The sequence below is a fragment of the Rhinoraja longicauda genome, chromosome 2 (assembly GCF_053455715.1).
Source record: "Rhinoraja longicauda isolate Sanriku21f chromosome 2, sRhiLon1.1, whole genome shotgun sequence".
NCBI classification, from domain to species: domain Eukaryota; kingdom Metazoa; phylum Chordata; class Chondrichthyes; order Rajiformes; family Arhynchobatidae; genus Rhinoraja; species Rhinoraja longicauda.
Window position 1 is genome coordinate 73,279,638 of NC_135954.1, and position 13,707 is coordinate 73,293,344.

The 13,707-nt window shown below is 45.4% G+C and overlaps 1 protein-coding gene across 3 annotated transcripts in view; it reads right to left on the minus strand.

Moving 5' to 3' along the window:
* Positions 1–13,707, minus strand: part of LOC144605720 (ubiquitin-conjugating enzyme E2 E2) — a 97,617-nt gene that overhangs the window by 65,552 nt on the left and 18,358 nt on the right. For all 3 annotated transcript variants that reach the window (XM_078421234.1, XM_078421250.1, XM_078421242.1), the window contains exon 3: positions 11,573–11,623. In XM_078421234.1, coding sequence (XP_078277360.1) covers positions 11,573–11,623 — 51 coding nt within the window. The remainder of the gene's footprint in view (positions 1–11,572; positions 11,624–13,707) is intronic.

Genomic DNA, 13,707 nt, shown 5'->3' on the forward strand with positions numbered 1-13,707 from the left:
GAAGCAGGTCCCCTATATTATGCGGTCTGACTCACAGTTTGGCATCCAGAGACATCCATAAACTCAAAGATGTACAAGGCCAGTGAGACTGATTCTCCAAAACTGGTACAGATAAATGCAGGCATGCAGGGGTTGTGGGTTGTGATGGGTACAGAATAAGGAGATCTGTAACTTGAAAATAAAATGTTAAAATAGTCTGAAATAAAATGTTAAAATAGTCTGAAATAGTCTGAATCTCGTAGAGATGCTGCCTCGCAGTTCCAATGATTTGGGTTTGATCTTGATCTCTGCTGCTGTCTGTGTGGAGTTGTATGTTCTTACTGTGACTGTGTGGGTTTCCTCTGGGTACTCTAGTTTCTTTCCACATTCCAAAAGGGTTGTCAGCCGTTGTAAATTGGCCTTTGGTGAGGGGTAGAAACTTGGGGGTAGTTGATGGTAATATGAGGAAAATAAAATAGGTTAGTTTAAGATTTACTGTAAATTGGTGCTTGATGGTCAACACAGACATGGTGGGCTGAATGGCCCCTTTCTGTGATGTTTCGTTCAATTACTTTTTCAGAACCATGATGCAGGGAGCAAGGATCAGCTTTAAATGTGTCAAAAATCAAGAAGAATTACAAGCTATGTCAAATACTATACCTGCAAGATAAATTATGTTTGGACCATTTATAGATCTGGATAACACATGGTCTCAGTCTTACTATGTTAGTTAACACTGTATACCCTTTGTACAGTGACAGAATGGATACGTTAAAGCTATTTTGCTTGCCACTTTCAATATAAGTACCCTGTACTGCAAATGTTGCAGCTGTTTTAAAAATCATTGTAACAGATTTTTTGTAACCAATGAGTTCAAGAAATACTTGTGAAAAAATATTGATCTAGGTGCTCTGAGAGTAAATGTTTACTTCTATTGGCATACAGCCAATTGAAGGTAAAATGTAAGACAATGGTAGACAGACAATGAATGGTACAACATTATTCACTGTAAGAGCAGAATATAACATTACTATCCAGTGTTCTATGATCCAGAAAAGAGAAAAGGAATGGGACAAATTGGGTATCTCTTTCACGGTGTCTGTATCTGCAAGATAAGTGTAATGACTAATGCTATAAATTCTATGATGGGTTCTGAAGGTTATCAGTAATACTCATTTGTACAGTTGTAATGTGCTGTTAATTGTGCCACTCTGCGATCTGGAAGATAGCAAATTGTTGGGAATATAGATGCATAGTATTATTTACTGGGTTCATCCAGGAATTATAGTCAAATGGACAGTGTAGCTGATTTAACAACAAAATATATTGCAACAAAGTAATTAATTTCTCCAACTTTCAATGATGTTGGAGAAATTAACTACTGGAATCCAATTTCTAATCCTCCAGAAACAAATCTTTCTCTTCAGAAACAAATAATGTAATTATGTGAAAAACACTAGGCATTATTTCTTGAAAGAAATTTGCTGTACCCTCAGTTTATAATCAACAGAAACCTCAGATAAAGTCAGTCAACAGGACTGACTGAAGTTCATAAGTCATAGGAGCAGAATTAGGCCATTCAGCTCATCGAGTCTACTCTGCCATTCTATCATGGCTGATCTAGCTTTCCCTCACAACCCCTTTCTCCTGCATTTATCTGTACCAGTTTTGGAGCATGTCATTCATGTTCACAAATTCCTGGGTTTTACTCGGGATTCCATTGATTCAGTAAGTCCCGCTTTCCCCTGCCTTCTTCCCCATAACTTTTGACACCCTTACTAATCAAGAACCTGTCAATCTCCACTTAAAAAATACCGAATGGCTTGGCCTCCACAGATGTCTGTGGCGATGAACTCAACATTTAACACGCTTATATTAAAGAAATTCCTCCTCATCTCCTTTCTAATTGTGTGTCCTTTTATTTTGAGGCTATACCCTCTGGTGGTAGACTCTCCCACTAGTGGAAACATTCTCTTCACATCCACGATGCAGGTCTTTCATTATTTGGTAAGTTTCAATGCGGTCCTCCTTCATCCTTCTAAACTCCAGCGAATACAGGCCCGGGCTGTCAAACTCTCATCATACGTTAATCCAATTATCCCCGGGATCATTCTCGTAAACATCTTCTGGACTCTCTCCCACGCTAGCACATCCCTCCACAGATATGGGACCGAAAAATGCTCACAATAATCCAAATGTAGTCTGGCCAATGCCTTAAAAAGCCTCAGAATGACATCCCTACTTTTATATTCTAGTCCTCTCGAAATGAATGTTAACATTGCATTTGCCTTCCTTGCTATCGATTCAACTCGCAAGCACTCCCAAGTCCTTTTGCACCTCTAATTTCTGAATTCTTTCCCCATTTAAAAAATAGTTTATGCCTTCATTCCTACTACCAAAGTGCATAAATGCACATTTTGCCAAGTTGCCACTTCTTTATCCACTCTACCAACCTGTCCATATTCTACAGACTCCCAGCTTCCACTACACTGTCTGCCCCTCCAGCTTTCGAAAGATCTTCCACAAAGTTACAACAAACAATTCATTAAATCTCTATGAAATTTGTGTAACATTTTTTTATGACATTTACCTTAGAAGTGCTTTACGGTTGGTGAATCCTCAAAGCCTGACCAAGTGCATCCTTGGCCCTTGAGAGAAACTAAGGAAGAAATTGCAGAGGCCCCTGCAGAGATATATGCATCATCCTTAGCCACAGCTGAAGTTCCAGAAGTCTGGAGGGTGAATAATGTTGCACCATTATTTAAGAAGGGCAGCAAGGATAGGTCAGAGCACTAGATGCCGTTGGGTCTGACGTCAGTGGAGAAAAACTGTAGGAGGGGATTCTGAGGGACAGGATGTATCACCAGCATAGATATAAGTTGGACAGACAGGGACTGATTAGAGATAGTTTGCATGACCTTGTGCGTGAGAAATTGTGTTACAAGAAGCTCATAACATTGGTGTTATATTTTTTAAGTTATTGACATCTTAAAGTTTAAAAATCACTTTTCCATATGTCCTGGCCGTCAGCTGCATTCAACGTCACAATGGGACCATCCCCTGTGACAGGAGAGGTGGCTAATGAGGGGGGGAAGCGATGGCCACTGGGGGCGGGATCCGCCAGAGAGACGGGAGTGGCGGCCAATGACGGGTGGTGCTGAGCCGTCGAGCTGAAACTTTAATAAATGTGCTCCCCACCCCACCCCCCCCACTGGGAGGACCGGCGCCTGTCCCAATGTGCCCCACGCCTGACCTTCCTCCTGTGGTGCGCCGAGCTGCCACTGCAGGAGAGGTTTCCACCCAATGGGTCCGCGGCTCGCTCTGGTTGACGCGATGGCTGCCCGGGGCAGAGGTGAGTGGCTCCCTCTCCCCTTTCTTGACCCCCCTCGCCCTGACACGGCCCCGGGGGACACTCTCCAGCGCCAACGGGTCCACGAATCGTCAGTTGGGGGAGGGTTGCCAGGCCCGCAGGAAAGGCTTGCACCCAACGGCGGTTGCAGTGCCCGCAGGAGAGGTTTGCAAGAACGGTTGCCAGGCCCGCAGGAGAGTTTTGGATCAGTTGGGTGAGGGTTGCCGGGCCCGCAGGAGAGGTGTGCACCCAACGGTGGTTGCCGTGCCCGCAGGAGCGCCCGCAGGAGAGATTTGGACCCAACGGGTCCACGCCGTCTAGTATATTGCTAAAACTCTCATCTTGTTTGTTTGTTTGTCCCTTTGTCAGTTTGATTGTACTTATCCGAAATACAGCCAAAAGGGTACACGATAGCGCACCAATTTTAGGCCCTCCTTACTCACCATTGGCCTGCGGTTCAAATAGTTGTGATATTTTTAGTTATTCACATTTTAAACTTAAAAAATCACTTTTTAAACTTTAATAAATCTCTTTTCCACTTACCCTACCTGTCAGCCGCGCCTGCGCAGTAATACTTCCGTGTTCGACGTCACAATGGGAACCCAACATGTCCGCGCCTGCACCGTTGGGGCCCGTTGATCTAATACTCACGTAAGATGGCCGCCGGATCCGCGCATGCGCAGTTGGGGAGGATTGCCGCTCAGAGGGGGCGAGACCCACCCAAATGACGGGAGTTGCAGCCAATGAGGGGAGGGGGATGAGGAGAGCTCTCCCGCTGCTGGCCGACGTGATGGCCACCTGGGGCTGGGGTGAGTGGCTCACTCTCCTCTTTCCTCTCCCCCCTCGTCCGCTCCCGGCCCCGGGGAAATTTTAAGAGAGGTTGAGGGGGGATGGAGTAGGCGAGTGTCGTCAGTTGGGGTGGGTTGCCGCGGGGCCTTCCATAGCCCGGTGCGGCTCGGCCGCGGGACCTAACATTGCCCGGCGTGGCTCGGCCGCGGGACTTAGCTGCGCACGGCTCGGCCGCGGGGCCTTCCATCGCCCGGCTCGGCCGCGAGACGTTTCAGCGCCCGGTGCGACTCGGCCGCGGGGACTTCCATCCCCTTGCGGGGACTGTGCGGGTCGGTCGGGAACGAGCTGTCTGTCCATGGGCGTGGGGAAGAGAGTGGAAATTTTGTTGTCTCCATCACAGTGAGGGGGTGTTTGGAGTCACTGTGATGGACGTTTGTGTTGGGGTCATGTGTCTTGTGTTCTTTTTTTTTGTGTGACTGCTATGTAATTTCGTTCGATACCTTGGTACCGAATGACAAATAAAGCTCTGTTGACTGTTGATTACTCCCTGTGCCACGAGCTAGTGAGTATAGAAATAGGAGGATAGAGCAGTTTAATGTGTGGCTCAGGAGTTGGAGCAGGGGGGAGGGATTCGTTTTTCTGGATAATTGGGCCTGTTTCCGGGAAAGGTGGGAACTGTATAGGCCGGACGGTCTCCACCTTAACCAGAGGGGGACCAATATCCTGGCGGGGAGGTTTGCTAGCACTGTTGGGGAGGGTTTAAACTAATTTGGCAGGGGGTTGGGATACAGCATGGAGTTAGTATAGGGGGTGAGGAGAAGGAAAATATAGAGGAAAAAACTGGTCAGATTGGGAGGCAGAACAAGAATGCCCCAGCACAATGGGGTAGGGCAAGTCTGAACGGCATTTATTTTAATGCAAGGAGTATTGGAAGCAAGGGGGATGAATTGAAGGTGTTACTGAACACATGGGAGTACGACATTGTTGCCATTACGGAAACATGGTTGAAGGAAGGGCAGGACTGGCAGCTCAATATTCCAGGATATAGAATCTTCAGGAGAGACAGAGAGCAGGGAAAAAGGGGAGGGGGTGTTGCAGTATTAATCAAAGAATCTATTTCTGCTGTAAGAAGCGATGACATATTAGCGGGTTCCTCAAATGAGGCTATTTGGGTGGAATTGAGAAATAGAAAAGGGGCATGCACCTTACTGGGTGTATACTACAGACCCCCAAACAGTCAGAGGGAAATAGAAGAACATATTTGTAGGCAAATCTCGGGGGTGTGTGAAAACAACAGGGTAGTAATAGTAGGGGATTTCAACTTCCCGAATATTGATTGGGATAGCCAAAGTGTCAAGAGCCCTGAGGGTGCAGAGTTCCTAAGGGTCATCCAGGAGGGCTTTTTGAGCCAATATGTTGAAAGTCCAACAAGGGAGGGGGCGGTATTGGACTTAATCTAGGGAAATGAGGCCGGACAGGTGGCTGAAGTGTCAGTGGCAGAGCATTTTGGTGACAGTGATCACAATTCAGTGATATTTAAGGTGGTAATGGAAAAGGATAAAGAGGGACCAGAGGAAAGAGGAAAATTTCTAAATTGGGGCAAGGCCGATTTTAATCTGATAAGGCAGAAGTTGGCCCTGGTGGACTGGGATCAGCTTCTCGTGGGGAGGACCGCATCAGAACAGTGGGAGTCATTCAAAGGAATAATTGAAAAAGTACAGAGGAAGCATGTTCCCCTAAAGTTCAAGGGTGGGACAAACAAGTCCAAAGAACCTTGGATGTCGAACGATATAGTAGGATTGATTCGAAAAAAAAGGGGGGCTTTTGGAAGGCATAAAGAACTTAAGGCACAGACATCATTAGAGGAATATAGAAGGTGTAGGGCGGTTCTTAAAAAAGAAATTAGGAGAGCAAAAAGGGGCCATGAGATAGCACTAGCGGGCAAAATAAAAGAAAATCCCAAAGTGTTCTATAAGTATATCAAGGGTAAGAGGATAACGAGGGAAAAAGTGGGGCCCATCAGGGACCATAGTGGAAAGCTGTGTGTGGAGCCAGAGGATGTAGGAGATGTTTTAAATGATTTTTTTGCATCTGTTTTTACGAGGGAGGAGGGTGATGCGGACTTAGAAATGGAGCAGGAGGGTTGTGATGTTCTTGAGCATATTGCTATTGACAGGGAGGCGGTGCTGGAGGCTCTGGCAGGCTTAAAAGTGGATAAGTCTCCGGGCCCTGACGAGATGTATCCCAGGATGCTGAGAGAGGTAAGGAAGGAGATTGCGGGGGCTCTGGCACAAATTTTCAGAGCCTCTCTTGCAACAGGGGATGTACCGGAGGACTGGAGGATAGCTAATGTGGTGCCAATCCATGCTCCAAGTTCATAAGCCTTAAGGGCCTGTCCCACTTTAGGCGATTTTAAGGCGACTGCCGGCGACTGTCAAAGTCGTAGCATATCGCCAAACTTTTCTTTTACCCGACAACAATGCCGAGTCAGGTCGAAATTACAGCATCTTCGGAAACATCGCGAAATTCCCACGCTGTCAATGCTTCTCCGGCGTCCTAATTTTCACTGAAATCACTGACAAGTCGGTAAGTACTTGAGAGTTTTGAACTATAACATCTTGTATGGGTTACTTAAAAACCAAGCATCACTGTAACAAGGCATAAAATGGATTTACTTCCAGTTTACTAGTAGCTGTATTAAAAAATTTTAAAAATTTAAGTGGTTAAGTGGATTTTTGTGAAAAGTGTGTGGGCATTCTTTGAAAATGTACGGGAGATGCATATCTGGTTTTTGGGTTGCATATCTGGGTTGGGAGCCCACTGTAAATGTAACGGCTGATGGCCATAAACATCGCGAAATTCCCCTGCTTACCTGACCGTCAAACTGTCGCCTCCAATCTACCTGTCAAATGTCCTGACGGTAAATAAATTGGTTAAACACAAGCATTTTATGGTATTTTGAAATGACTTTACTTATTTTAATATAATTTGCTTCTAAATGCATCTAAGAGAGCCTAGCAAACCTGGGGACAGCAGGCCACAGCGCCCACAATAAGCAACGATACCTGGCGACAAGCCAGCTTTCACTCCGGATGATTTCTCAGCGACGCGCTGAGATCCACTACGATTCTTGGAAGACACCTCACAATCATGCTCGCGACACCCGGCGAACTGTCGGCGACAGCCTAGTCGCCGGCAGTCGCCTTAAAATCGCCTAAAGTGGGACAGGCCCTTTACTTGCGAGGCTTCTTGCATTTAAGTAAATGCAGATCAGGTCTTTCACATTCCATGTCATGTCCTGCTTGGTATGCCTTCTGGATTTACTTGTTCTAACCTCCACATTTGTTTCAACTTTCTCATCTGTTAGACTGCTACTTTGGATCCGATCACCGATCAGACTAGTTTAAACATCACACAAGTAACACAAGCAAATCTACCCACATGAACATTGGGTTCTCCTCTGATCAGATGCAACTTATCCCTCTTGTACAAGTTACCTCTGTCCCAGAAGAGATCCTAAACCGCCTGCCACCAGCTTTCAGCCACACATTAATTTGCCACATCCTCCTTGTTGTACTCTTCCTTGCAGATATATGCAGATAATAGATATTGTAATTCTAAGCAGGCTTATGGTTTTACCATCTTTACATCCTGTGTAAAATGAAGCCGTCGTCAATATGTGATGCACCTATTAACAAAGTCTCCACGGATTCCAGAGGCTATGACTTGAAAATGACAGTCACCTTATTCCACTAAAATTACCCTCCTCTTGCAGTAAATTACACTTTGATCACTAAAATTAGAATAGATTTGCAACCAGCATATCAATTTCTATTTTATGTTTTGTTTTTGGTACAAATTCTTATAAATACAGATTCTTAATTCACACCATTGACATAAGCGAATGTCATTATTTTCAGTCCATGTGACACTGGTATTTAAAATGACTTAAATGCAGTAAATCATGATTGTTATTCATTAGAAGGTATAATTACTTTCAAGCTGCTTTCAGCAAGGGGTAATGGTTGAGCCACATAAAAGTTCAAGTCATTTGTGGCACTGCATAAATAGTTGCATAAATCATTTAGACAATAATTTCTAGAGATTCTGTGGCTGTGTCATATACAGTGACTGTAAATATAGCATTACTTTTAGCAAATTGAGACTCTACTCATCAATGATTTTGCCCAATAATTAACTTATGGTACTCATGTTATGGGACATATATCCACTCAGTTGTCATTAAGAATTCAACATTATTGCATAGTTTCAACAGATCGCAAGGTTTTACTATTTGCAACAATATGCATCACTCCCAGAATAAAAACTCAGCCGTTTAATGAATTAAAACATTGAAATTTTGTGTGGCAATTTATATATTTTACTGTGGCTTCAGCACTTCAGAGGTGCTTATCCACAAAATGTAGCACTAATCTTTCGAACATACAAAAATAAATGCAGGAGTAGGCCATTCGGCCCTTCGAGCAAGCATTGCCATTCAATATGTGGAGGAAAATAACTGCAGAAGCTGGTACAAATCGAAGGTATCACAAAACGCCATCTTTTTGAAGTCGCTACGGGGCTGTCGGTTGCAGCGGCTCTCGTCGACGCTGCCATCGGTGGAAGCGGCCGCTGAAGGAGGAGAAGAAGCTGCCCGCTGCGGCTTGTGTGCGGTAACAGTGCGGCGCGCTGGGCCCGGGCGATAGCGGCGACTCGAGGACGCCGTGTGGGTTGAAGGGACGGAAGGGAAGGATGAGTGGACCATCAGTCCGACCATCTCCCTCCTGCTCGGAGTGTCCCCCGGGGTGTGGGAGAGTGGGGAGAGTGTGGGGAGAGAGGAGAGAAGCGAGGGGAGAGAGGAGAGGGGAGCCCTTGATTGCGGGCGGATGGCTCCACTAACAGCGTCCATCTTGTTTGTGCGAGTGAAGAGAGAGGCCGTGCGTGCCCTATGGTGATGCCATATGCACAGCACTTTGAAAAATGTGTTTAGAAATGAAATGTTTTAAACTTTAAAATGTCTCTAACTTAAAAAATATACGACCAATTTAAATAAAACTTGTTATAAAAAGTCGCCAGGAGAGTGGTGATTAAGGTGGTGCTAAAATGCTATGGTTTACCATTTTGGCTGCAGGTCCACATGTCCACAACCAAATGTCAAAATCTCAGATATATATCTGAGTTTTAGTAGTATACTAGTCAAAGTGGACCCGTTGGGCCCAAACCTCTCCAGCATTGGTGCAGCACCCCCCCCCTCCCCTCTCTCCTCAACCCCCCCCCCCCCCCGCCCCTCCCCTCCCTCGGAGATAGATTTAAACTTTAAAATGTGAATAACTTAAAAAATATAACACCGATTTCAATAAAACTATTTGCATTATCACTAAAGTGACGATGGTGAGTAAGGTGGACCTAAAATTGTCACGCTATCGTGTACGGTTTTGGCTGAAGTTCGATCACAAACAAACGAGAGTTTTAGTAAATAGATATAAATTTATATATACTAGACCAAGTGGACCCGTTGGGCCCATTTCGCATAGAGGGGGAACAGAGAAGGGGAGAGGGTGTCACTGAGTGAGCCGTGGATCCATATCTTTGCCTGTATTGGTGTAGCGCCCTCAACCTCCCCACCAATCACCCTTATCCCCTCCCCCTCTGACCCACCCCACTTGCCCCTTCCCTGCCCCCACCACTTGCCCCTCCCCTCCCCTACCCGCACCCCCACTCTCCCAGCCCTGCCTCCACTCCCATTCCCCCCTCCCCTCACCCCACCCCCACTCTCCTTGCCCGCACCACTCTCCCCTCCACCCCCACTTTCTCCAACCCGAGGGAGGGAGGGAGGGAGGGAGGGAGGGAGGGAGGGAGGGAGGGAGGGAGGGAGGGAGGGAGGGAGGGAGGGATGGATGGATGGATGGATGGATGGATGGATGGATGGATGGATGGATGGATGGATGGATGGATGGATGGATGGATGGATGGATGGATGGATGGATGGATGGATGGATGGATGGATGGATGGATGGATGGATGGATGGATGGATGGATGGATGGATGGATGGATGGATGGATGGATGGATGGATGGATGGATGGATGGATGGATGGATGGATGGATGGATGGATGGATGGATGGATGGATGGATGGATGGATGGATGGATGGATGGATGGATGGATGGAAAGGCGGCACGGTGGCGCAGCGGTAGAGTTGCTGCTTTACAGCGAATGCAGCGCCGGAGACTCAGGTTCGATCCTGACTACGGGTGCTGCACTGTAAGGAGTTTGTACGTTCTCCCTGTGACCTGCGTGGGTTTTCTCCGAGATCTTCGGTTTCCTCCCACACTCCAAAGACGTACAGGTATGTAGGTTAATTGGCTGGGTAAATGTAAAAATTGTCCCTAGTGGGTGTAGGATGGTGTTAATGTGCGGGGATCGCTGGGCGGCACGGACTTGGAGGGCCGAAAAGGCCTGTTTCCGGCTGTATATATATGATATGATATGATATGATAAAGCAGATGCTGGGATGGTGGCGGAAGCAGACATGATAGTGACATTTAAAGGGTGCTCATATGTATGCAGTGAGTGAAGGAGTATGGACCAGGTGCAGAAAGTTGAGGTCAGTTTATCCAAGCTTCATTGTTGGCATAGACTTTTTCGGCTGAGGAGCCTTGTACTGTGCCTTACTGTTCTATATTCTGCTGTTGTCAAATGATACCAAATTCATTCACCACCCGGATGTCTTTCAAAATGATATCCAGATACTCACTGCCCAAATATTCAGATTACATTTTCGAAACTTCTTGATTGACACATGAACATTTGAGTATAGGTCAACAAGTTTTAAAAAAATCAATGCTTTCTAATCATTGCACCAATATTAAAACAACACAGTATTGATATGGATATTGAACTTTTAAAAATTGCACAAAAGCAACTGTTCATGATTACAAAAAGAGCTGATGCAAAATATATAGTTGGTCATTTATTATTGCAATGATCATGTAGGATCATCAATAATTTTAAAATCAATAAAAATATTGCTGCATGACAATCCTCATAAAAATGCAAATACCAAGGCACATCGGTACTGACCAAGAACAAAAGTTAATTCTAAATAAAATCTGAAATAAAAACATCACACAATTGGCTCACAGCCAAATGCAACATTTCTTGAAATAATTGCAAATTTGTGTTTTTTTAACTCTCACAAGAAAGCCTCAGCTGAACAAACCAAGTGAAAAATCACCACTGCTGATATGATCAGCATCAAATGTACCAATGGCAATGTGTATAAAGTTCATGCTGCAATCCTACAATAGCTCAGGTCTACCTTATCCTTCACATCTATCCAATATCTTGGGACTGCATAATGAAAGCAAAAAAATATCCCAGAGGAAGCAATCTACAAAAAACACATATTTTCCCCCTGTACACATATCATGATAATACATCCATTTGTTCTTACCTGCAGTTTGGGGGAGGATCAAGTGTAATCTCTGCAAGTTCTTTCTGAATCCTATATGAAGGCACAAAATGATAATCTGTTCAATAGAAATATATATTTTTCCCCAACTCCATTTTAACAAAGCAATGATCTCAAATTTCCAGCATGTGGGTCTAGAATTTTGGTGATATAGCGCAATGCATATTCTTGCCACATAATTGTCATAAAGGCATTTTCTTGAAGAAAATTGGGGGCTTAATGTGTGGTTAAAGTAGCCTGTGATTTTCTTTCCAGGTCCTCCACATGAGTGAAATACCAACACACGGAAGTGTTCAGGCACACAGCAAGGTTCAACAACATACAGCTCATGTCAGATACCACTTTGGCAATTTTCCATTGCTGAAGGAAGCCTTCAATTTATTCAAGCTGAAGCAAGCTTTCAATGCATGTCAAGAGTCAAGAGTGTTTTATTGTCCCAGATTGAACTATGAAATTCTTACTTGCAGCAGCACAACAGAATATGTAAACATAGTATACTGTAAACAATATAATAAACGAGAGAAAAAAAAGATCAGTGTGCATATATACACACACACTCACAAGTACACACATAAACATAGCACAAAAAGTAAGGAAATTTGTGTTTGGTAGATTATTTCTTTGTTGTAACAATGCTTCTTGGCAATAAATCTTATACCGTTGGAAAGCCTGTTTATTTCCCTTTTAAATGGTGCCACATTTGTAAGGAACATGCATTTGTGGGATGAGCAGCAGAGCTGAGTATGTGGGTTGCGCCCATGAAAAATCTGCCAAATCTTCTCTGCCAATGCCAAACAGCTTATTCTGCCATTGACTCTTGTTCGGTGTTGTTTGAAACAAGAAACAAGACATATTGGCAATTTAACAATTTATTCATTTAATAAACAGGAGCCTCAGTAGCGTGTGGAAGAACCATATACAGCCACAACAGCCTGGCACCTCCTCCTCATGCTAGTCACCAGCCTGGTCACACACTGTTGTGGGATGGCATCCCATTCTTCAACCAGCATTTGTCGCAAGTCAGCCAATGTGGTTGTGTTGGTCACTCTGGCACGAACAGCACGCCCAAGCTGATCCCACAAGTGTTCAATGGGGTTGAGGTCAGGACTGCTGGCAGGCCATTCCATCCTCTCCATTCCCAAATTCTGGAGGTAGTCTCTGAGAAACCCTGCTCTGTGGGGGCGAGCATTGTCATCTTGGAGGATAGAGTTCGGTCCCAGACTATGGAGATATGGGATTGCCACTGGTTGCAGAATCTCATCTCGATATCTCTCTGCATTGAGATTGCCTCCAATGATGACAAGCCTCGTTTTTCCAGTGAGGGAGATGCTGCCCCACACCATCACACTGCCTCCACCAAAAGATGTTACTCTATCGATGCAGCAATCAGCATAGCGTTCTCCACGTCTTCTCCACACTTTGACCCTGTGATCCAACTGCCATAGGCAGAATCTGGACTCATCGCTGAACATAACGTTCCTCCACATGTTCAGGTTCCAGTGCACGTGTTGCCGACACCAGCGCAAACAGGCCTGACGGTGAAGGGCAGTCATGGCAGGCCTCCTGGCAGCCCTATGAGACCAGAGATCGGCTGCGTGCAGTCTGTTCCGAATTGTCTGGGCAGAGAGCCGTCGGCCATATCCTCCTGCAAACCTTGACTGCAAATCTGTAGAAGACAGCCTACGGTTCCTAAGTGCTGACAGGGTGAGGAAACGGTCTTCTTCGGGTGTTGTCTTCTTGGGACGCCCACTTCGCGGCCTGTCTCTGACATCCCCCGTTATATGGAATTTGGCCTTCACTTTGGAGATGGTACTAGGGCTCACTCCAAATAATGCCGCAACTTGGTTTTGCGGAACACCAGCTTGAAATTGCCCTATCGCACGGGCCCTATCCAGATCAGTCAAACGTGACATGCCGATTCTTGGAGCAGACACCTACTGACCACTGTAGCAGGGCCCATGCTCACAGATGCTGCCAATCAGGTGCCAATCAGGCACCTGATTGTCAGCACCTGGGTGTACCGAAGCTCAAAACAAGAGTCAATAGAAACAGCAGAATAAGCTGTTTGGCATTGACAGAGAAGATTTGGCAATTTTTTCATGGGCGCATCCCATATA